This window comes from Pongo pygmaeus, chromosome 10 (assembly GCF_028885625.2).
Source record: "Pongo pygmaeus isolate AG05252 chromosome 10, NHGRI_mPonPyg2-v2.0_pri, whole genome shotgun sequence".
In the NCBI taxonomy this organism is placed as follows: domain Eukaryota; kingdom Metazoa; phylum Chordata; class Mammalia; order Primates; family Hominidae; genus Pongo; species Pongo pygmaeus.
The window spans coordinates 36,887,080-36,912,314 of NC_072383.2; the positions used below are offsets into that span (position 1 = coordinate 36,887,080).

General features: G+C 39.4%; 1 protein-coding gene across 13 annotated transcripts in view; it reads right to left on the reverse strand.

Annotated features, from left to right (window-relative positions):
- Window positions 1–23,753, reverse strand: part of KIF21A (kinesin family member 21A) — a 155,074-nt gene extending 131,321 nt beyond the window's left edge. For 8 of the 13 annotated variants that reach the window (XM_054442711.2, XM_054442709.2, XM_054442717.2 and 5 more), the window contains exon 1: window positions 23,288–23,752. In XM_054442711.2, coding sequence (XP_054298686.1) covers window positions 23,288–23,331 — 44 coding nt within the window. In that variant the 5' untranslated portion in view covers window positions 23,332–23,752. Of the gene's footprint in view, window positions 1–23,287 lie in introns of all 13 variants that reach the window. The other 5 variants (XM_054442707.2, XM_054442706.2, XM_054442705.2 and 2 more) reach the window with 2 other exon arrangements.
- Between the last annotated feature and the right edge of the window lie 1,482 nt (window positions 23,754–25,235).

A 25,235-nucleotide genomic window follows, 5' to 3' on the forward strand; every position in this document is an offset into this window, starting at 1 on the left:
TCTTACTGCCTCATAATTTAAATGAAAGTCTCAAGGAAAGTTGCTAGACACAGTCTCACATGACTTACCAAAAGGTAGCCAAACTGGCCCTTCAACCATAAGCCCTTTATCATTCATCTTCAGGCTATATAAGATAAGGCTAAAGATTCATGGTGGGGATATTTTGAAGAAATTCCAAGTTATAGAGAACATTGTTTTCTCTCTTCCTCTCCAAAGTATAAGGAAGTAGAATACCTCTCCTGTGTCAAGACAAATGAGGGGGTGGCCCAAGATTTTACTTTCAGAAATTGAAGACCTAAAAGAAGAGAATTCTGGCATCTCCATTCCGCAGAACTCAAGCACATCCCATCTCAGTATGTCCGTCTCATAGAAGACAGGCCCATCTCAGAGTGTCCACCCGGAGAGGAGAGGTGAGAGTTCTGGGAAAATCTGATGTGTCCTCTGGAGACCAGATGTATATATAAACACAGAGAAATGGCAACTGCTTCTCACCTGGAAAAGTCTGAAGACAGAAAGTAAAAAAAAAAAAAAAAAATGAGAGGGCAGTAACTCAACAAGCAAGCTGCACTTTTGCTGTTTGACGAGTCATAGATATATGATACTTCTCATTGCCCAACTGGACAAAATGAGAATGGCCCGAGAATATGCCATTTCACTGGAATTTTGCTAAGGAAAGTTGACTACAGGGGCAAAGGTACATTTGCTGTAAGAGGCTATGGGTATATGAGGAGAGTAAAGAGGTAACAGGAGCCAGGGGATTCCCAAGAGGTCAGACAGAGAGTAGAACTCTCATCACAGATGTAGCAAGGAAGCTGCCCTCAGGAGGCTTTACAAAGAACCTAAGGGTGTAATGGCCAGCTAATGAAAGCAAAAGAGAACTATAAAGAACATCAAGCAAAGAACTACAAAGAACACTAAGTTTAAAAAAAAAAAATCTGCTCTTCTTCCTCAAATGTGTCTCCACTCCCTGTTTTGAAGACCCAGAAACAGCAAAGTGAGTATGGAAGGAGGAATGAAAGAGCAAGTTGAGGCAGTAAGGCGAGTCCCCCTTTCCCACTGTAGGCCATTGAGTCTTCAGTCAGGATGGAGCTAGATGGAAAGAAAAGAACAGCAAATTGGATGTTTTTGGTTTAGATTAGGCAGTACTCTAATTCCTGAAAATGACACCATTCTTACAGCTAAAAGTAAGTTGAAAGTAATGAGATCTACCCATGAGGCTGAAAAGAAAAAAAAAAATCAGACAAATCCTGAATGAAGCATAAACCCAAATTTCCTAGCTGTGACCCACCAAATTCAACCCACCCAACAAACCAGTTATACAGTCTTCAGGAATCAGGTTTGAAAGAACAACTTTATGATCTAGGGAAACGCTCTTCATTTAACAACAACAAAAAAATGAAGTGAAAAATGAAGGAAAACTGTACATACAATAGGATTCAATTTAGGGTTAAAGACACGTGTCACATAGTGACATTTTAGTCAATGACTGACCACATATACAACAATGGTCCCTTAAGATTATAATACTGTGTTTTTACCATACATTTTCTATGTTCAGATCTGTTTAGATACACAAATGCTTACCATTGTGTTACAATTGCCTACTGTACAATGTTCAGTAGCATAACATGCTACACAGGTTTGTAGCTTAGGAGCAATACGCTCTATCATATACCCTAAGTGTGTAATAGGCTATACCATCAAGGTTTGTATAAGTATACTCTATTATGTTCACACAACCACAAAATTGCCTAACGACACATTTCTCTGTGTTGTTAAGAACATACCCTGTTTAAGCAAAACATGACTGTAATATAAGATTATATTAAAAATATGATAGGCAGATGGCCAAGCGCAGGGGCTCAAGCCTGTAATCCCAGCACTTTGGTTGGCCAAGGCAGGTGGATAACCTGAGGGCAGGAGTTCAAGACCAGCCTGGCCAACATGGTAAAAACCCTTTCTCTACTAAAAATACACAAATTAGCTGGGTGTGATGGTGCATGCCTGTAGTCCCAGCTACTCAGGAAGCTGAGGCAGGAGAATTGCTTAAACCCAGGAGGTGGAGGTTGCAGTAAGCCAGGGTGTGCCACTGCACTCCAACCTGGGTGACAGGGCAAGACTCCATCTCAAAATAAATAAATAAATATATATATATAATTTATATATATACACATATATATTTATTTATATATATAAATAAATATATATATAATTTTATATATTATATAATTATATATATAATTTATATATAAATAATAAACATATATATGGCAGAAATAAAATAACATTTTTAAAATTTATCTGAGTGGTGAAATTGTTATAAATTTTCCAAAATGGACAAATAGTACCTTTTTGGGGGGGTGGGGGGCAAACTCTCACTTTATCACCCAGGCCTGCGTGCATGGCGCCATCATAGCTCACTGCAGCCTCAGCCTCCCCTAGCTCAAGCGATTCTCCCACCTCAGCCTCCCAAGTAGCTGGGATTACAGGTACGTACCACCACATCCAGCTAATTTTTGTATTTTTTTTATAGAGAAGGTTTCACTATGTTGCCCAGGCTGATCTCAAACTTCTGAGCTCAAGTGATCCACCTACTGTGGCCTCTCAAAGTGCTACAATTACATGCATGAGCCACCATGCCCAGCTGCAAACAGTACTTCTACAATCAGAGAAAAATAATTAACCCTTGCAAGTAGTCTTGTGAAAAAAATAGAAAAATTTTTCCTACAAAGTCTTTTCATCTTCTTTTCAGTGTGACTAGTATTGTTCTAAATTTTGCTGCCAAAAGCAGCTGTGCTAATAATATCAGATGATAAGACTACAATCCTTGAATTTCAGGGCCAGAAAGATAACTAGTCAATATATTATTCACCCAAGACTGTCAATAAGACAAGACAATAAAACGGTAGGCCACTGCTATGAAAATATAAATCATCAATTACCCTCCCACCTCCTCTCCGTGGTATCATGGGACACCTCAAAACTTTAATTAGCCACTTTTTCCCAGTTACCAAAACATCTCCACCCCTAGCAAAACTAGCCATCTAAGGCCTTCAAGTTGTTCTTTGGTCTGAAATATGCCAAAAGTTCATCAAACTGCTGTTCACCAAAGTCTCCACCAGAAGTGCAAGCTTCCAAGATCATCCTTCAATATAAAAATGTTCATTCAACACTGCTCTAAATATCCTCTAATTTGGCCCCATCGTCTATCTTTCATTTCCTTCCTAAATACTTCCACTGTGTGTTGAAAATCATCATCTGCCATCAGCAGTATAGTGTGGTTATTGCCTGGAACACTAGAGGGAATCAAATCTAGCACTGCCACTTCCAACTCTGTGACCAAGGGCAAGTTTCTTAACTTCTCAATTTCCTCATTCATAAAGTGAGACTAATAATAGTACCAATATTATAGGATTATTGTGAGGATCACATGAGTTAATATGTGTTTAGAGTTGGGGACAGTTTTGCTTCTGGCAAATAGTAAGTGCTTGACAAATGTATTAAAATGAACTATTTTTTATTAGAACACTCATCTATACCCTCAACCTAAAATTTCACCTGCTCATCCGCCGAGGACATGGCTTCTACTGAAGGGCTCTCAAGTAAGGCTATTTTTTCTTCTACACCACATATAAGTCAGTGCCCAGAGATGAGTTTTTTTCTTGCTCCCTAATGTAGTTTCCAATATCTCTCTTCTCTTTTTTCCTCCAAAGATCCCATATTCTTTGAAGCACATGTAAGGGTAGACCTTACTACCCTTCAAAACCCTTTATTGCTGTACCTGGACACACTGCCTCATCCACTGATCTCAAGATCCACAGTCTTCTCCTTGCCACGGATAGTCCTATCAGCATTCTTGGCAACTTCAAATCCCCATAGGTGCTACATTCAACAACACAATTCCACAGCTTCTTACCCTCCTTAAAATCATTCTCATTTTTGTTAAAAAAAAAATGCAGGCTGGGCGCGGTGGCTCACGCTGTAGTCTCAGCACTTTGGGAGGCCGAGGCGAGTGGATCACCTGAGGTCAGAAGTTTGAGACCAGCCTGACCAACATGGAGAAACCCCGTCTCTACTAAAAATACAAAATTAGGCCGGGCATGGTGGCTCATGCCTGTAATCCCAGCACTTTGGGAAGGCAAGGCAGGTAGATCACGATGTCAAGAGATCGAGACCACCCTGGCCAACACAGTGAAACCCCATCTCTACTAAAAAAAATACAAAAATTAGCTGGGCGTGGTGGTGCATGCCTGTAGTCCCGGCTACTCAGGAGGCTGAGGCAGGAGAATCACTTGAACCTGGGGGGCGGAGGTTGCAGTGAGCCGAGATTGCGCCACTGCACTCCAGCCTGGGGGACACAGCAAGACTCTGTCTCAAAAAAAAAAAAAAAAAAAGCAGTCAGAAGAGAACTACTTCATCTTCCCACTCTCATATCCAACAACTTACATGCATTATTTGATACTACTGTTTCTGCTTCCTTGCCTAGCATTGTCTCATTAACCTACTGTAATCAAGCACTCCACTAAAGTAGCTCATATTTGAGTCATCAATAACTTAACTCCAACCAAAGGCAATGGCCAACTTTTGCTCACATCTTACTTGACTTCTCAGCAACATTTAAAGTCAACTTTTAGGATGACATACTCTCACTGCTTTCTCTTACCTCACCACTACTAACCACTCTTCTCCAGTATCCTTGACTAGATCTTCTCTTCTTGGCCTCTAAATGTTAGTGTTCCAGAGCTCTTTCCCCATAAGTCTTCTCTAAATTTTCCCTCTTCATGGATGAATGCATCCAAAGCCATGGCTTCAAACATCTAAATGCTGTTGACTCTCAAAAGTTTATCTTCAGACCAGACATCTTCCCTGTGATCCAAATTCATATATTAAATAACTAACTTGACATCTTTATTAGAATGTCCAATATGCATAACATTCAATAGACAATATAAAACTATTAATCTCACCCCCCAAAAAATCAATTTCACCTCAAAGCCCCAAGCCTAAGAATCTACTTGATCCTTTTCTTTTCATCACACCCTTTGCCAGCAAGTCCTAACAGCTCTATCTCCCCAAATCTACTTTTCATCATTTGTACTGTTATTTTTTTAGCCCAAGCCACCTTTATGTCACTCCTGGAACATAATAACTGCTTTCTCACTCATCTCCTACATTTTCACCTCTTATAATACAGTCCACCTTGTACCGAGTGACAAGAGTTATCTTTCTGAAATGCACATTAGATCATGTCACATCTCTACTTGAAGCTCTCTAAAGATTTCTCACTAAAAGTGAAGTCTAAAATTTCCACCCTGAACTATAAGGCCCTTAATGATCTTACCTCTCTACCTACCTCTCCGATCTTACCTATCTTCACCCTCGGTTCTATTTTCTATATCTGGCTATACTGTCCTTCTCACCTGTCCACTAACAGGCCAGTTTATTTCTCAGCCCTTTTTCACTTGCTTTTGCTGGGAATGCCGTTCTCTCAGGTCTTCTCATGGCTCATTTTCCAATATTCAGGTCTCAACTCAAATGACTCCTCCCAACCAAGGACAACTACTATCATGCATATTGTTTTATCCTCTCCATAGTATATATCAATATCTGGATTTTAAAAAAATATTTATTGTCTCTATCCTCACCCAATGCTTAGCTCCTTGAGAATTAAAGCTCTTGTCTTGCTCACATCTGTACCCACAATACCCAGAACTCCCTTCCAGGCACACCAGTGGTAGTCAAATAGTTTTTGACAGACTGAATAAAGTCTCCGTAAGAAAAATCCGAAGCAAATTATATTTTTCACCTCTGGTGTTAAAGACCAGAGCTGATGTGCCTGCTGATGTATTAAGCATCCAGACAGAGGATAAACAAGAAATAAAAGAGCCTATCCTTGCTTTCGAGTAATTCACAATGAATTGGAGGAGGAATAAAAAACCAACATAAGCCCAAGATACAAAAGACAACTGTTTACAAAGCAATCTATGAATAAACTTACTGTCATATAATATAAATTATATATATGGAGGGTGTTGAGAATATGATAGAATTAGGAAAGGCGTCCTTAAAAGAGAATAATTTTTTGAGGCTTATATTATCAATATCCTTTTACAGATGAGGGAACAGAGGCTTAGGCAGATTAAAGAATCCACCCAAGGTTAAAAACTAGGAAAGGAGTCAGGTTCAAGCAAGTCTCCTAATGTCAGAGCCCATTTTCCTCAGGAAATCATGTTTCTGCCACTTCCTTGTAACAAGAGCTAGCTACTCTGAAAGATACATCTAACAGAAGTAAGATTAGAAACTAAAAAAAACAAAAAATAAAAAAAAAAAATGGAGCTGTCAAGGACATCTAGAAGTCTATGCAAGATTCAACAGCAAAACTCCACCAATAATAAATGTTTACCCTGCCTTGGGTCTTTGGGTCTTTGAATGATAAAACAGGTAATCGGTCTACCAAGACAAAACTGGCTGGTACCCACAAGACACTGAGATTGATGAAATGGAAACATATGAAAAAAAATAAGCAGTTAACAAAGGAGTCTTAAATTGTATTCAAAATATTTTTACAATTGGAATATTTTAAGAAATTTCCATAAAAGCTTTCTACCTCACTAAAATCCAAGCTGTCCACTCTAAATGGATGTTATTAACTAACTGTGTGAGAAAAGGATGTTGCGAATATGTGTGAGTATACACACATGTACACGCATGTATGCGTGTACTCATGTCCTTGTACGTGTGGATGAACAGTCGTCAATAAATATTTGCATTTAACATATGTGATGAAAATAGGAATAAATTCATGGAGAGGTATTTTTAAAAATGGAATGAGCATGGAAATTAAAAAAGCATTAGAGAAGAGAAAGCAAATAAACCAAGGAGGCTATGTCAAAGATAAGGAGATTGTAAAGACCAGATGTCATGGGACTTATATTATTATTAAGAAGCATTTACATTACTATTTTGGAAATTAAGGCCGGGCACGGTGGCTCACACCTGTAATCCCAGCACTTTGTGAGGCTGAGGTGGGCAGATCACTTGAAGCCAGGAGTTTGAGACCAGCCTGGCCAACATGGTGAAACCCCATCCCTACTAAAAATACAAAAAAAAAATTAGCTGGGCATGGTGGTGGATGCTGGTAATCCCAGCTACTTGGGAGGCTGAGGCACAAGGATTGCCTGAACCCAGGAGGCACAGATTACAGTGAGGTGAGATCACACCACTGCATTCCAGCCTGGGTGACAGAGTGAGACTCTGTTTAAAAAAAAAAAAAAAAAAAAAGAAAATTAAGAAATCATTTTACTGTCTGAGAAAGTAGCTAATGTGATTATAGTGGCTGGAGGGGCAAACTAATAGCTTGCACATAATGTGTTCATATTTCATTTTTGGCATGTTTCATGGGAGAGCCATCAGGTCTTGTGTAGACATGCAAGGCCCTCCCAACTGGACTGAGGGCAAAACCCCTAACTGAATCATCTTGCATTTCCGCATCAAACTATGTTGAGTGCACTTGATCTAGTGGGGCTCAGTAACTAATAAACTGAACTGAACTAAATTAAAACACATGGAATGGATCTGAGCTGAAATAAATTGGAATGGTCAGGGATGGAAGTTACTTATTATCCTTAAAAATTTTGTTTCTTTAGATATCGGAATACTTTAGTAACTTCTGCTGTGCCTACAATGAACTTGGAGCAAATAGCTTTCTTTTTACATTTTTACTAGCTGTACTTTCCAAAATGCCTGTAATATACTCAACAGTAGTATTATCTACTTTACACACAAAAGGACCTGACTCATAGAGAGGGGTAACGTTATTTTTCACAGGGTTACTTTTACACCACTACTACCTCAAAGGGAGTCAGTGAAACAGAAGGGATTTGAACTCAAAGTCCAACAGCATTACTTTTCATCATCAAAGTTCATTTTAAAATATTCAGTAGTAAAAAGAAAATTATGCAATGTGCAAATAAATATATTTGATAGTCCAAAAGAAAAGAAAACCACAAACCACAAAGATGACTGCTATTGCATCTTTTTTGTTTGTTTGAGACAGTCTCTCTCTGTTGCCCAGTCTGGAGTGCAGTGGCACAGCCTGGGTTCACTGCAACCTCTACTTCCTGGGTTCCAGCAATTCTCCTGTCTCAGCCTCCCGAGCAGCTGAGATTACAGGTGCCTGCCACCACACCCAGCTAATTTTTGTATTGTTAATAGAGATGGGGTTTCACCATGTTGGCCAGGCTGATCTCAAGCTCCTGACCTCAGATGATCCAGCTGCCTTGGCCTCCCAAAGTGCTGAGATTACAAGCATGAGCCACCTGCGCCCAGCCATATCTTTTTCTTTCTAAAGGTAAACAGAGAACATGGTTCTCATCACAAGGTACAGAAAACAATTTAAATATATAAGCCTCTGTTGTGCAGTATGGGTAGGGATGATTTTGAAGAATATTCATTCTTAGCCTAGTCCTACTATTGTGTTCATTATCCTAATAGCTTATATGTGGATGATTCTTCCTTGTCAAAGACAGCAAATAGGGCTTTCTTAGTCATCCTCAATAGTCCACTTAACTGTCTACCACAAATATTCTAGGTCCATCTGTCATCACAGTATTTCATTTCACAGTAAACCAACTTTTGTGAAGGACTCAAAAGGTGTTTGTTTTAACAATTCAATCAAGTTTGTTTTCTAAAAAAGGTTTGTCTTAAAAAGTGAAGGTTGTTTTCAGGATCATTTAAGTTTCAGATCTCATTTGTTGATACCTTATCTCTTAGAAACTTGTTTTTCAACCCAAACAAAACTAGTTATCTAATCAAAGGTTTCAGTGGCTATTATTGTGTCAACAATCAAGACCCAATTATTGAGTAAGGTCCTTAGAAAAAACAGGGTCACAAATAATTGTTAATTGATTTTTTTCTTATTTAACCACGGTAATTAAAATTTTTATAATATGCAATATGACTTGTCTCGTAACTACAAAGAGGAAAAGTAAAATTAATCAAATGTCTTTGCTAAGTTAGCAAAGGAACTGTCACTTCAGTCAATCTTTAAAAACGACTTCAAATTACCGTGGCTCACACCTGTAATCCCAGCACTTTGGGAGGCCGAGGTGGGCGGATCACGAGGTCAGGAGATCAAAACCATCCTAGCCAACATGGTGAAACACTGGCTCTACTAAAAATACAAAAATTAGCTGGACGTGGTGGCGTATGCCTGTAATCCTAGCTACTCGGGAGGCTGAGGCAGGAGAATCACTTGAACCAGGGAGTCAGAGGTTGCAGTAAGCCAGGATGTTGTCACTGCACTCCAGCCTGGCGACAGAGAGAGACTCCGTCTCAAAAAAAAAAAAAAAAAAAAAAAGACTTCAATTAGACATGACACATGGAAATGAGATGTTCACTTATAGTTTAAATATAAAGTATGCGTGTGTGATCAATTATGCGGTCTTAGTAAAAACCTTGTTGGTGTAACTAGAGGTGTGCTCAGATTAATGATATACTAAGCAATATATTTAAGAGGTTTAAGGATTAACATGCCAAAGGGCTCACCTTGCCTGCTAACCAACTGGAAATAAATAAGTATCCCCCATGTCAAAGATAAACAGAAAAGGAATGAATTTCCATTAACATACATACCAACAGAGAACAAAGATTAAGAAAACATTTTATTCAAACTGCTCTAGAGGATTTAATCAACTCAGACTTAACTTTCACAACTCAACATATTCATTAAAGATAAATCAAGATATCCATTCTATCATATAAATACAATGCTGATAGCTTTGACTGGTATTATCATGGCCACATATTATCAAATATAAATGCACTATTATCATCCCTTTTCTTCATCATTAAAGACAGACATAATAAATTGTAAAAAGGGGGCCCAAGTGAAGACTAGAAAGAATCTCTGTTAAAGAAATAGATTTTTGCAAGTTAATCCCAACTAACATTTCAGGATTACTATGTGCCAGACATTATTCTGAGTGCTTTATGTCAAATAATTCTCATAACGATCCTATTATGTTAGTACTCTTATTACTTCCACTTCACGGATAAAGAAACCAACCAAGATGAAAGTGGGGTTTTATAAACAGGAACTCACCAAAGAAATTAACCCTATCTTCAGGTGATTTTGAAAGAAATTATGGTTAGTTATTAGATATTACCTAGAAGAGGAAAAATAGAGTTTCAGGTAGATGGAGAGGGGAAGAGGAAAACAGGAGATAGAAGGAGGAGAAAAAAGAAGAGGATGAATAAAACTAAAAAAGAAAAAAGAATCTAACATCTCACAAACATTTCTAAAGAACATTCTAACAATCTTAACAACCCTGTGAGATAGGGATTAAGAGATTAACCCTATTTTATACATGAGAAAACTAAGGCTCATAAAAGTTAAGTGGCCATCCGAAATTCTGAACGCAAATATTTGTGATTCTAAAGTCCATGCTTGGCTGGGCACGGTGGCTCATGCTTACAATCCCAGCACTTTGGGAAACTGAGGGAGGAGGATCACTTGAGCTCAGGAGTTTCAGACCAGCCTGGTCAACATAGCAAAACCCTAAGACCCTGGAAAAAAAAAAAAAAACCCTTAAAAAAATAAAAATGTAAATAAATGAAGTCCATGCTTTTTTCCATAAGTCATGCTGCAAAAGAAAATAAAATTAAGGGCCGGGCGCGGTGGCTCATGCCTGTCATGCCAACACTTTGGGAGGCCAAGGTGGGCGGATCACCTGAGGTCAAGAGTTCGAAACCAGCCTGGCCAACATAGTGAAACCCTGTCTCTACTAAAAATATAAAAATTAGCCGGGCTTGGTGGCAGGCGCCTGTAATCCCAGCTACTCGGGAGGCTGAGGCAGGAGAATCACTTGGACCTGGGAGTCAGAGGTTGCAGTGAGCCAAGATGGCACCATTGCACTCCAGCCTGGGGAACAAGAGCAAGACTTCGTCTCAAAAAAAAAAAAAGAAAGAAACATATCAATTTATTTTTTTTTGAACATTAATATATTTTATACCATATTGGGCAGATTAATTCAACTCCTTAGTGGATTTTATGTTTTGGTGTGTGTGTGTGTTTCATGTCAATCCCATACTGCTATGATTTGAATGTGTCCCCAAATTTCATGTATTAGAAACTTAATCCCCAAATTCATTATGTTGTTTGAGGGTAGGGCCTTTGGGAGATAATAAGGATTAAATACGGTGATAGAGGAGGGCCCCCATGATGAAACTAGTGGCTTTGTAAGAAGAAGAAGACTTGAGCAGACATGCACCCTCCCTCTTGCCATGTGATGTCCTTCACCATGGTACTATGCTGCAAGAAAGCCCTCATCAGATGTCAGCACCCAGAACCAGGAGCTAAATAAATTTATTTTCTGTATAAGTCATCCCTGTTGGTATTCTGTTATAGCAACAGAAAATGGACTAAGACACACACGGAAATCACAGCTTCTAGATCCCATGTGATTTTAGTCTCAAAACATTCTAGGGCCTCCAGGTTGAATGGGGTAAAGTAGAAAGCTGGACAACTAAACTGGATGGCATGGAAGTGAAGTAATGTCCAGAGATGACCTAGAACAGATCAGTGCCAGCCTATGTATACAAGTGGAATAACTCTGGCGGCAGCTGCCAGTTCTGTGCAGCCCACATGAGTTGAAGGAGACCCCAGTTGGGACAAAAGGGGACAAGTTTCCCTCTCCACAGAGAGGGGGCTTTCAATAATTTCACTTTGTCAAGTGGGTTTGAATTCAAGATACGGGGAAAGAGATCTAAATCAGGAAACCAAGACAAAAGCCAAGTTTGGACAAGTAAAATAGGAGGTTAAAGGGAAGGCTATGATCCTAAAAACACAGTAATAATTAATAATAAGTCTGGAGTAGCAGCCAAAAAATTTCACACTAATGGGTTGGTGGAACAAAACTACTGCTGTGATTTACTCGTGGCTTTATTGAGGACTGACCCAGAAACTCAGGAAAGGCTGAGTTTATCCACTTGGGGCATGAAGAACTTCATCTGAAAAAAGTTAAGCAAGACAGGAATTCAAAGGAAGCCTGATGTCATAGAACACACACTTGTGAAAAATTATGATTAGGTTATATAAAGTTAATAAAAAATGTAGAGCCAAAGCCAACTAAAGAAACCAAAACCAAATCTGCTACAGAGGCAACAGAAGATCCAATTCCGCTCATGTAACAAAATAGATAAGAATATTATCAAGGACAGATGGAATCTGTTGTCAATCTAAGGGCAAGCTAGCAAACTAAAATTCAAAAGCCTCATATTGTATTGCCTAAATTGACACTTGAAAATGTCACAGATGTCACACTGGAATTAAGGAACTTCAAATGGCAGGTCAAATAACCAGGAATGAAATCTGCAATCTCATGTTTAATTAGCAGTTGACAACCTCCACTTTAGGACAGGACAGGTGAAGACTAACAGACCAACAGGCTACTCAGAGAGAAGTGTTTTGTGTTGAACTGAGGTGAAAGCAAGCAAAATAAACACCTTAGAAACTCACTTATTTTCAAGAAATATGAACTAGTTATGGTCTTGTGTTTGATTTACCATCATTGGCTTGGAATAATGTGCTGGGAAAATATCTACTTCATCCTAATACATTGTGTCTTTACATAGATATAGGTGAAAAGTTAAAATTAAATACCAATATATCTTTTTCTGGAAAGCATCCTCAGTACCATAATGCTTACCCATATATTCTGGGTGAGCAGCACTATTCGCTCTCATCAATTCCAATAAATACTCTTTGGTAAAGTCAGTGTTCATCAGTAGAAATGAAACATTATAAAGAATCAAAGGAGACAGCATAGTTCCTATAAAAATGAAATTAATGCCCTTATTAAACAATAAAGTCATGTCAATTAAATCACTGTTTGATATACTGAATTTAATGCACATTGTACTGAGTTATTGAAATAAAGCAGATGGTGTATATTTATTTAGCATGTTACTCAAAATGCCCTTCCTTAATACGAAGATGGACAAATGCTTTGTTTTTGTTTTTTTTTTTAAACAGTCTTCGCTCTATCACACAGGCTGGAGTGCAGTGGTATCATCTCAGCTCACTGCAACCTTGGCCTTCCGGGTTCAAGTGATTCTCTTCCCCCAGCCTCCCAAGTAGCTGGGATTACAGGTGCCTGCTGCTATGCTCAGCTGATTTTTGTATTTTCAGTAGAGATAGGGTTTCACCATGCTGGCCGGGCTCATCTCAGACTTCTGACCTCAAGTGATCCGCCCACCTCAGCCTCCCAAAGTGCTGGGATTACAGGCGTGAGCCACCACACCAGGACCAAGATGGACAAATTCTTATGCTATGTGTTAGAGGGGTAAATATCAAGCTACTAAAGGGTATCAACATACTGATTATTACAACAATTTCAAAAAACTGTAGGTACACATATTAAAACAGACTAAAAAGAAATATAGCAAAATGCTAGTAGTAATTGTATTAGGGAATTATGATTGATTGTTTTTCTTATCTTTTCCTGATAATTTTTCTAATGTGATTAACCTATTTCAAGAATAGGAAAAAACTGAATAAAAAAAACTTTCTTATGGAATTATAAACTGATTTTGAGATCATTAGACAGGCTTACAAGATATACTTTCAGACAGGCTTACAAGATATACTTTCTGGTTCTAAATATCAGTCTTGTTCTAAAATGCCTTCAGGCAAGTCTTTATATAAGTTCTATTAATGAGTATTGCAAGAACATTGCCCCATTAGCTCCAGGTCCCAGAAAAAAAAATATTTATCAAAAAAGTTAATGTATAATTAAAATTTTTATATTATTACTTCTGTTCCTTTTACTCAGTTTACCCCTTACAGTGCTCTTTAATCCACAGCCTAGTGTAATAACTTCTTGCCAAGGTTGATGAAAGGAAGTAAAAGGGAAGTATTAGCAATATTTCCAAAAATCTGGTGCAACCATTTTTACTATCCACTTTAGTTACCATTCTCTTACATTAGGTTAAGCAACTAGTAAAAAATATAACTCAAAACTACTGTTAATCTCACTAAGTATATGCTAGTAACTTTACAAACACTAAGAACTATACTAATTAAAAGGCTTTGTGGAAAAAGAAAGAATAAAAGTAGTGAATTCTAATAAACTATAAAAGGATGAATTTGATAGAGTAGAACAGTATGGCATGTAATTTATATATTGAAAGTGAAAGAAAACGGGGAGACTAGATAGAATAAGGATCTTGGAAGTATTTATATATACTGTTATATCACTTATAGTGGTGTAAGTAAGAGATACTCAAAAAGCAAAAGAACAGATACCAGATACAGACATCTTTAAAGCACTTTACAAATTCAAGTTATAGGCTGTACATCAGAGAATAACTAATCCAATTGCTAGAGTTTGGAATATAATCAACATGCCCATCGTTGTTGGTGACCTAGTCCATTTTGTGGTGCTATAACAAAATACCACAGACTGGGTTATTTATAATGAACAGAGATGTATTTCTTACAGTTCTGGAGGCTGGCAACTCCAAGGTCAAGAGGCCTGCATCTGGCATGGTCTTTCTTGCTGCCTCATCCTAAGGCGGAAGGCAGAAGGAAAGAGAGAATGCACAAGAGAACAAGAGGGGACTAGACTCTTTTATAACAAAGCCCCTCTCAAAAAAATGAAACTACTCCCTCAATAATGACATTAATCCATTAATGAAGGCAGAGCCCTCATAAACTAATCAGTCCTTCTTAGGCTCCACTTCCCAACATCGCTGCATAGGGGATTAGTTTCCGACACATGATCTTTCGGAGGGACACATTCAAACCATAACAGTTGGTTATACCAACTTTATCTAATAATATTACTACCTATGTTTGTATAAAAACCATTTTTCAAGTGCTTTCACACGGTTGACTCATGATCCTTTCTCAAATCCAGGGGAGAATTACTGAGGGAAAACCAAATTTATCAGGGGTTAAGAGTCTAAACCAAAACAGTTTTCTAACCATGCAATGCTCATTCTATTACAGCACATTGCCTTCAATTACTTTAATGTCTCCAGCTTATGTGATTCCAGTACACAATGAACACTCATTAATTATATATTATATGAATGAATTTTGATCCAAAAAAGTAAATAAGAAGGAATACAATTGAGGCTAGAGATGCCCTGTGCCTCATTAGTACCATGTGATCAATATGCCACATCATAATAAACTACAGCATGACTCTCCAAGGTCTCTTGCTCCCATTTGCTGAAAGATAAAGACTTATTTAGAACAACTCCTAGCTGACTTAGTAGTTGTATCAAATAATGCGGATATCTATTCTGAAAAAAATGTAATTCCTTCATCATATTGAGAGATCTATGATATTATCAGGCCTACGTGACAGACACAACTCTCCAAAGTTGAGAGTAATTCAAATCCAGTCTCAAAAGGTAACATCTTACTACACACTAAGATACCCCAAAAACTGGGGAATAAACCTTGAGCTGTCCTTGATGTTTTTAGCCTCTGGGTGAGTCCATGATCCCCACCATTCCACAACTAAGTTTGAACATTTTTCTTGGTTCTTTCCTCTTACTGAAGAAGCAGATGGATGTACCCAAGTAGATTGACCCTGGGGTTAAATCCTGAATGACCTTTATTACAGTCTGGGAACTCAGATATCTACTTGTCTCAAGTCAATAATCCAATGTCCTTCAAACGTTCTATTGTAATCGTGCTTAAATATTCTTTGAGTTTTTGAACATTTCAAGCCATTTCCTATTGGAATTTCAGAGGGAGAGAAAGAAGAATCATATATGGCAGGTCTAAGACCCCAAATGGCAGAAATTTTTCTGCATGACACCAGTCTAGAAAAGCTTTGTGTAGATGTGGGGTTTAGGATGCTTTTGGGGTGACAGGCCTCCATTACAATCAAAATGTACTCTGTATTTCCTTCTGAAATGGGTCTGGTTAAGAACCACCTAATTAGTGAAGTAACACTCAAAAGGAGGTCTTTTTAAACCCCTCAGATTTCTGCCTCCATCTTCCATTCCAGATGCCAAAAAATACGCCTCACCCCACCCCACCCCCACCCCACACTCCAGCCACCTTCCCTTTAGTGAGGTTGTTATTACTGCAATGTGCCATAATCCTTTAGTCTGTTGGAGTAAAGTATTAAGAACCAAAGTGGGAGGAAGCAGGGAAGCCACATGTCTCAGGCCTGGAATTCACAAAAGAATTTCTATTTACATGTTTAAAATTATTTCAAATTAGACTACATATGAATTTTATTTCTGTGGTTGTTGTGAAAGCATTAATGTGCTACTTGCAAATGTTAAAAACAGTTTACATTTTTTTATAACTCAGTTCTGGCATTTCTTTATATTTTAATATACCAGAAACCTCAAAATTTAGACCTGGGTTTCCACCCCTGTGGTTCCTCTCCCTTTACTTCTGAGAGGTCTTTGTTAGAATCACTGATCAAGTTCCTACTACTGAGGTGCTTCTAAAGTCAAAATAATGGGTTGACACTGAGCGACCTTATCTAAATGTCAAACTAAAATTATATAAGGAATGCTTAAGGGATTAAAATTGTAGGTTATTTTAATATAAAAATTATTTCTTGGATGTATGTTAGCAAAACACGAAGTCCTAGAAAATCCACAGCACTAATCAAGAAGACTTGAGCTACTAGTCATGTGACCTCAATCAATTCCTTTTAACTTTTCTGGGCCTCTAACACCTCAATTATCTCAAAGAAGGGGCATCAACCAATTAATCCCTTCAAGATCCCTTTCAACTTTAAAACCTATCTCGTCAATAATTATAAGGGTTTACTATATTTTTTATATATATAGATATGTATTTTTAGACAGGGTTTCACTGTTACCCAGGCTGGAGTGCTGTGGCTATTGACAGGAGTGATCACAGCACACTGCAGCCTTGAATTTCTAGCCCCAAGCAATCTTCCCACCTCAGCCTCCCAAGTGGCAGGGACTACAGACACACACCACAATGCCAGCTTTAAACATTTTTAATAATTGCAAAAAAAAAAAAAAAAAAGAACAAGGTAACCTCAAAAATTATTCTGAAACCTTCAGAAAGATCTCATAATAATTGTATGGTATCATGAAAACTGTCCCTTTGGCTTGGCTGTCATTTGCTTCAAATAATGCCTGAGCCACAGGAAAACTATTTTAACACTCTGAGAAGATTAAATAGTTAATCCATTGGGAAACCAAGTTGAATCCACAAATCCCCTTTCCAAAGAGAAGCAGTGAAAATAACAACAAACAACTTTGTTTTATTTTGAATAAAATTGTTCTAATGATATACAGTAAACAAATACTATCATCTGCCATGCATTTTTATTGATATGTTTTTCTTCCTAATCTGAAATTCAGATTATGTCAGGCCACATGTGATTTTGACAGAAAGCAACTATTTATAACTCCAAGACTCATCTTTCAGCTATAACATGTCTTGGGGAAAAACACTTAAAATAATGCATATTCCAAGTCAATTTATTTGAGGAGAAATTGATGAGAATTGGAAGATTGGGCATATTATAGTATTAACTGCTACGATCATTTCTGCTTTCATGGTTTCACTAAACTGGAATTTCTAGTGCATTATTCACTACCCCGTAATTAGGCATCAAAATATTAACCAATTAGCAGGTAAGACGGCAAGAGCTCAAGGGGTAGTAATAATTAGACATGAAACCTGAAGTTCCATTGAGTCTCAAATAACAAACAGGTCCACTACTTAATAAACTATATCTGAAGAATGACTATCAACCCACATTTTGTAAATGAAATTATTTCATTGACTTTCTACTTGCATTATCTGCTGGCTTTTCAGTCTACTCTCTTTCATTTCCATTACTCCTCATCCAAATACAAAGACATATAAGTCGGGCATGATATAAGGAATATCCTCCTAATGCATGGGCATTTTGTATCATTGTCTATGAGAAATGTATGAACTAAAAAATGTCATTGAGAAAAATAAGAGAGAAACAAAAACTCAAATCTAACAATTATCTTTCATTTCTGGTATGCGCTATTGATTCTGTTGTGTGTTCATTCCCACACATTTCTTGTGTTTAAAAAGCATTGTACTGCTAGATCTAAGCTCCATGAAAGCAAGGACAACATATGTCATGTGTGTTGTGGTAGGAAAGCGTCTGGCATGTAATAGGCACTTAAAGATTTGTTGTATTAAGGATGAAAGGAATAAATAACCAAACACCAAATAACCATCTATTTCCATAAAATAAATGTTTCTCAGAGGTCTTACTCATTTGCTCCCATATTTTTTTAACATTAAACTGTTTCAAATAATTTACCTCACATGTATATCTAGAGTTTCAACTTAAAAGATCCTTATTACATTGAAAATATTAAGTAAAAATTTTTAAAATATTTGGAAATATGTTTCAGAGCACAGCAATACATATCAGAAACCTGAGTTTGAGTTCCAATTCTGTTACTTAGTGGTGAATAAACCTTGAGACACATTTTTCTCCTCTGTAAAACAGAGATAATAATAGCTGCCCAGGCTATCTCATAGGATTTTAATGTAGAGCCAATAAAATATTGTTCATTTGTATTATAACCAGAATGGGACAAAGAGACCATTACAGCCTACATGTTTCTTCTTCAGTAATAAGGACACCTAAAGAAATTATATTATTAGGAAAGTCAAGTTTGAAATATTAAAACAGTTCCTTCCAGTTAATATAGAGGCATCATTAGTGCCTGCAGTTTGACTAACGACAACTAAAATCATATTTAACAGACTGCACATGAAAAGTTCTTACAACTTTTAATATCTTTAGGTTGACAAACCAGCATTGGGAAAAAGAAAAGTATAGTGAGCTCACATTGCAAATAAGTGCCAGTAACAGACCTAAAACTGAGCTTCTGAATGTCCAAATAGCCCCTAAGCCTGCTGAGCAATGCCACTCCTTAAAGTGCTTTGGTAAGGTGAAAACTTAGCAAACCAAAACACAAATTAGACCACATTACACACTAATCCAAACTCACTGTCAAGGATAGGTACAGTTCTCTGATAAAGCCAGGCAAGGAAATTTTAGTTTCTATATACAGAGAATAACATAAAAACACAAAGGTCCTTTCTGTATCTCCCATTTTCACCAAACTCTTGACATATTTTGCAAGCTAAAGTTCTTGGAAAGGAAAAACATTTCAAAGTTATCGTGTCAGCAGAGATAGGGAAGAGAAAGGGACACATCCTCTCATAATGTATTAGATTTAGAATGTGAAATGTTTGACTTCATCATTTTGAGTTAACTGTTTGGTTCAATTCAGTATACTTAGATAGAATAGATTCTACATTGTACTTTATTGTTCATTTTTGTTGGCGACATCTATCTAAGCCATCCATTCAACTTACCACATTTCCTAGGAAATCAGCTACCTGATTATTGAGTCAAAATCCATACCTTCCTACACCCACACACTCAGAGGAAAAAAAGTGTTGCTGTTGAATCACATCTTACATCTTACATGTATATATATACTTGTGTGCGTACATGCATGTCCACTCTAAAACCAGATACCCAATATTTTAGTATTTTCTTAATCTAAGGATGTGATTAGTCCATGATGGGGTGTCTGTGAAAAGTTTTATTCTAAATGTATTCCTCACATTTTTAAGTTATCCAATGGACACATATAATGTGAAAATTAATTTTAATTATATTTTATTTAACTCAATGTAAGCAAAGTATTATCATTTCAACATACAGTCAATATAAGAATTGAAATATTTACATTTGTTTCTTCAGAGTAAGTCTTTGAAAGCCAATGTATATCTATTACACTTACAGTTCTACTCAATACGTACACTAAATTTTCATCAGAAATACCTGTATCACTATTTCGATTTCAAAACTTTACAGCTGAAAAAGTAGATCCAAGTTGTTCGAAACATACTTAAAAGTTTATGATAACTGGATGAAAGACCAGTTTTTAAATTTAAATTTTAACTCATTTAAATTAAATTAAAAATTTAGTTTCTCAGTAGCATTAATCATAATTCAAGCGCTTAACAGCCACATGGGGTTGGATACCAAGGGCTGTTATCCAAATCCATATCTATCTCAATGAAAGAAACCCCACAGAACATCTCAAATATACTGTAAAAAGGTATTTTTGGAAATTGAATAAAAATTGTTCTCCCTAAATGAGAATCTTTCTGTTTAACATCTTTCTCCCAAAGCCTTAAATGACCCATTCACTTATCTTGAGAAATCTACAATAGAGTCATCAGCTTTAACATACTGATAAGCCTCTAATAAAACATAAGCACCTCTAGGATGCATTTCCACAATTATATTATTCATTAAAGGAAAAAAGCAGGTCAAATGCTTTTGTTGATTTTGAATATAGACACACAATTTTGTATTGATTTATTTATTCTGCTGAGGAACCCTTCTCAAACTGAAGGGTAGGGTAACAGGAAACTGGAAAGATTAAACAATTTGAGGAAATATTTTAGTAAGTTCAGGTCCTGTCTTAGCTCTATCTTTTCTAGCAATATCAAAATATGAATAACCTGTGAAAGCCATTCATTTGTAAATGAACTAATACAAAATTAAGAACAGGCAACTGACCCAAAGCTAAGTGAAACTTTGCAAAGCCATGTTCTTGCCTCTCACTTCTGCAGGGTTAATGGTTAAGAACTTGGGCTACTGAGTCAAGCTATCTGGGTTGGAACCCTGGCTCTCTCATTTGTTACCAATCTAACTTTGGATGGTTTACTTAATCTTTCTGTGCCTCATCTGTAAATGGCCATAATAATAACAGGACCTAAGTCACAGATTGTTATGAGGAATAAATAAGACTTTACATGAGATAAAACATCTTAACACAGCACTAATCCTGGCACACAGTATAAGTCAAACAATTATCACTACTTTTAGCCCAGAAATCAGGATAACAGAGATGGGGATATATCTTCAATAAATAATGGTTATAAATGAACAATATAAGTCCAAACACTTTATAAATACTAAAGTGCTATACGAGTATAAGCTAGTTTTATCCTATATAAAGTAAGTTTACAAGGTAGCTCTGTTCAGAGAACAATGTATTTAATGAAAGAAATCCCCGATTTATCCAGGCGCAGTGGCTAATGCCTGTAATCCCAGCAATTTGGGAAGGACGGTTTGAGCCCAGGAGTTCAAGACCACCCTGGGAAACATAGGGAGGCCCCATATCTACAAAAATGTATAAAAATTAGCCAAGCAGGGTGGCACACGGCTGTGATCTCACCTACTCAGCAGGCTGAGATTAGAGGATTGCTTGAGCCCAAGAGGTTGAGGCTGCAATGAGCTATGATGGCACCACGACACTCTAGCCTGGGTGACACAGCAAAACCCTATCTCAAAAAAAGAAAGAAGAAAGGAAAGAAGAGAGAAAGAGAAAGGAAGGAAGGAAGGAAAGAAGGAAGGAAGGAAGGAATCCTGAATTCAACAAATTGAATCTTTACAATGTGGCTTACTAAGTTATGTTGAAGTTTTTATAAAGCCTTTCCCCAAAATTCAAACCCACATTCATTCACCTAAAAAGTCCTAACACACCAAAACAAAATACAAGTTATTTATCAGTCAACATCACTTTAGGGTCATCCATGGCTCTACAGGCAAAGAAGCATAGGATTTAACAGAATGGTCAACAAACTGCCTTGTGATAGTCTAGAGAATTCACATATAAAAATCTCAAATGTCTAAAAACAGACAAATTTTCTGTTTTCAGTAATATTTTATGCACCTTCTTCACTTTCCTTGATCAGATCTCCTAACAAAATTGCCTCTTATTGGGTTTTCTGTCTTTTTCCTTCCCCTTTCTCCGCCCTGGTGCAGTCATTAACTGGTATTAAAGGGCCAAAAGAGAGGTAGTAGCAGTGAATAGGAGAAACAGATTAATCTAACAATTGGATAAGTAGCCCCAGAATAACGAAGAAGGCCTAATTAAAACTTCAAAAGCCTTATAACAGGTGATTCTAACCAGTCATAAAACTGTCACCTCCCTGGGTGGTAAAAACAAAGAAACAAAAAAAAAAAACTTAAAAACTCATTTTATTATTTAAGTTAATTAAAGATACAAAGTATACAAAACAGCCATTACTATGCCTGACCCAAGATGTGTCACTAAAATAGTAACTATAGAAATGCTTAGAGGGGAGAATTTTTAGAATAATTTTCTGGGAAGACTACAAGACTGGGAGATTGTTCATAGTTTCTAATTTCTTGGAGTGTAGATTATTTTTATAATCCTTAAAGCATAAATAAAGAGAAGTGAATTAACAGTAGACTCTCAGAGCTGTGAAAGCCACGCACTTACTCTAGGATGAATGCTTCATTAATTTTTCACACAGTGTGATGATGTTGCAATTTTCCATGAGCAACTATCAGAGCTTTCCTTCTTGATAAGTATCAAAACAGCCGAAATTACATCGAATACTCGTGCCTGTCATTGGCCGAAATATAATTTTGATGTACCTAGTATTTCCAGACTCACACCCTGGCCTGTGTAACGTTACGATTACATTGTATCCACCCTGCCTAACGTCAGTATGTTTCACACAGTCACCCATTTCACCCTTCCTCTGGCTAAAGAGTTTTCTTCCTTCTGTAGACCTCTCCCCAGTGGACCTCTCCCATTCCAACACCCAAGAGGCCAGATCTGTCTCCTCTACCCACACGCGGGGGCATGTCTAGCTCCCCGTGATGCTGAAAAAGATGTCCCATTTGCACAGACATCAGAACCCGAGTGGGCGCGCGGCGGGCCCTGCGGTCGCCGGCGCTGACAGTCAGATGCTTTGTCTCCCGCCTGGGAAGGCCGGAGCTGCATGGACATGTATGACAGACATTCTAGAACTAATAAAAAAGAACACCACAGCCCCGCGCACAGGCAGCTCCTCCCGGACAGGCGATAGCCCAAGGCTGCCAGAACTGAGGCGACAGATCCGGCGAGGGGACGGAGGGGAGTGACGAGAGCTTTTCCCCCAGGGAAGTCAAGACGCCCCCCAGGGACCCGGCGCCGCGCAGCCGCCAGCCACCTGCAAACACAGACGGCGTGAGGGCGGCGCAGTCGCCCTGCCAGCACCCGGCCGCGCGTGCCAGGCCGGCGGGGACTCACTGCCTCAGTTTCCTCAGCCGCAGACCCCGGCCGGGACGCCCCTCAGTTCGCTCCACTCCGGTAGCCGGTGCTCCGGGCCACAGCCAGGTCCTTGCCGCGCCCTCAGCCCGCCGCCCGCCACCCGCCGCCGGCAGACCGTCCTCACCTGACAGCCACCCGCACGGAGCTCTCGTCCGGGGCGCCCAACATGCTGGCGGCGGGCAGCGACCGGGCCGTTGGGCCTCGGCACCGCAGAGCTGAGGCGCCGCTGGGGCCGCGGGACTCGGGCGCAGTAGGCTGGGGCGTCTGCAGGCGGCCGGCTCACCTCCGCCGCGCTCCAGCCATGTTGGGCGACTGAATGGAAAGGTGGCGGCGGCGCTGAGGCAGCAAGAGGAGGAGGTGATTCACGGCTCACGGGCGCCCGCCCCTTCTCCCCCGCTCACCCCCCAGGATCTGGGGCGGGGACGAAGCGCGCTTGAACGGCGAGCGCGCCTGTGGAGAAGCCAACAGGCCGCCGGCGGCCTCAGGGCGGCCGGGTGAGTGCGCCCTGCCCCCTCTGGTGGGGACGCGGCCTCCCAGCGGCCGGGCTGGGGACTCCACGCCCGCCAGGGCGCTCCGGGCTCCTCGCCCCGCACTGCGTCAGCCGCGGCCGCGCGGCTCGGCCCCACTTCGCCCTCCCCCAGCCTGCGCCCCGCCCTGCCCTCGTCGGGACACTGCCTGGCGCTGCTGGGCAGGGAGGCGAGGGGGAGGGATGCCTGCCGCCGGCTGCCCTCGCCCGAGGGCGACCAGCCTGTGCGCCCTTCCAGGCTCTTCTGGGAGAAGGAAGCAGCCAGTGCACGCGCTGCTGCCAGGTCCCTTCTCAAATCGAAGCTTGATTCAGCGGCGCGCCGGGAGCCAGCCAGCTGCTGCTGCGGTTCGGCTTTGTGTCCCACGCATAGCTTTATTGTCCTCTCTGCAGCTTGGACTTTGACCCCCTTCCCTAGCCCCCAGCTGAACGCCCTCTCTCCTCCCTCCCCGGAGTCGGTCATTCATGTTAAACGGACTCCCGGGTTTGTCCACTGTCTCTGGACAGCTGGGCTGTTCTACAGTTCATCGCCCGTTTACCAGCTCGGGTGAGATATGGAAATGATTTACTCGAGACTCCTGAATGCGTTTCTGTTCAATCATTTGTACACTGGTAAATGAACTGCACCCTGGTACTGCCAAGTGTTCCCAGAACTGAATATAGCCACCAAGACCTGCTGTGTAGTAAATCCTTCCAAACTGATTTTCTTTCCCTTCTGGCCTTTAAAAAGCACCTCCCAATCCCAGGATTGTCTCAACATTGACCCATTGTGGTTTCTGTTTGTCACTATTGTGCTTCCACATGCCTTCAGATAGCTCTGTGGAAACAGCCTTTATTAGCTTTGCCACAGAGTATCTTTTGTGGACTGCTCCATACATCTCTATAAACAAACATGTGGCTTCATACAAAATAGTATCACAAATTAAATGGCACTATCCAAATAAAGGCACTACCTCAAATGCGTGCAATCTACAATCACATACCTAATCATCTTGTTCAGCAGTGATACAGCAGTGTGGCTCAGAGAAGGCTGCAACACTTTGGGAAAAACAAGAAGTGTTTGATGATTTAAACCCATGGGAAGGCCGATGGGGTATATAATTATAGTTTTAAATTTATTCTGTCCCTTAATCTCACTACCCCTAAATCTTAACAGACATGTAACTGGGAGGTAAAGAGGGCAGAGATGCTGAGTATCCTTCTATAGATCAAATTGGTGGGAAAGCTCTCCTCTGGCTACTCTTTGGAGGGCCTTTCCTAGCCTCAAAATTTATCCATCAACAAATCAGAGCTGCATTTCACCCTGCCCTGGCAAGCCCATATCTGGGTGGATCTGGGCTGGCCACCTTGCTTCTTTTGTTGATGAAAGCTGCAAGGAAAGCAAGAATGGCCCAGCACATTTAGCAAGAAAACTAAAGAGAAATTTGTATAATTCAAGACCCTCTTTTTTAAAAAAAGTTCTTTTTTATTTTATTTTATTTTGAGACAAAGTCTTGCTCTGTCGCCAGGCTGGAGTGCAGTGGTGTGATCTCGGCTCTCTGCAACCTCT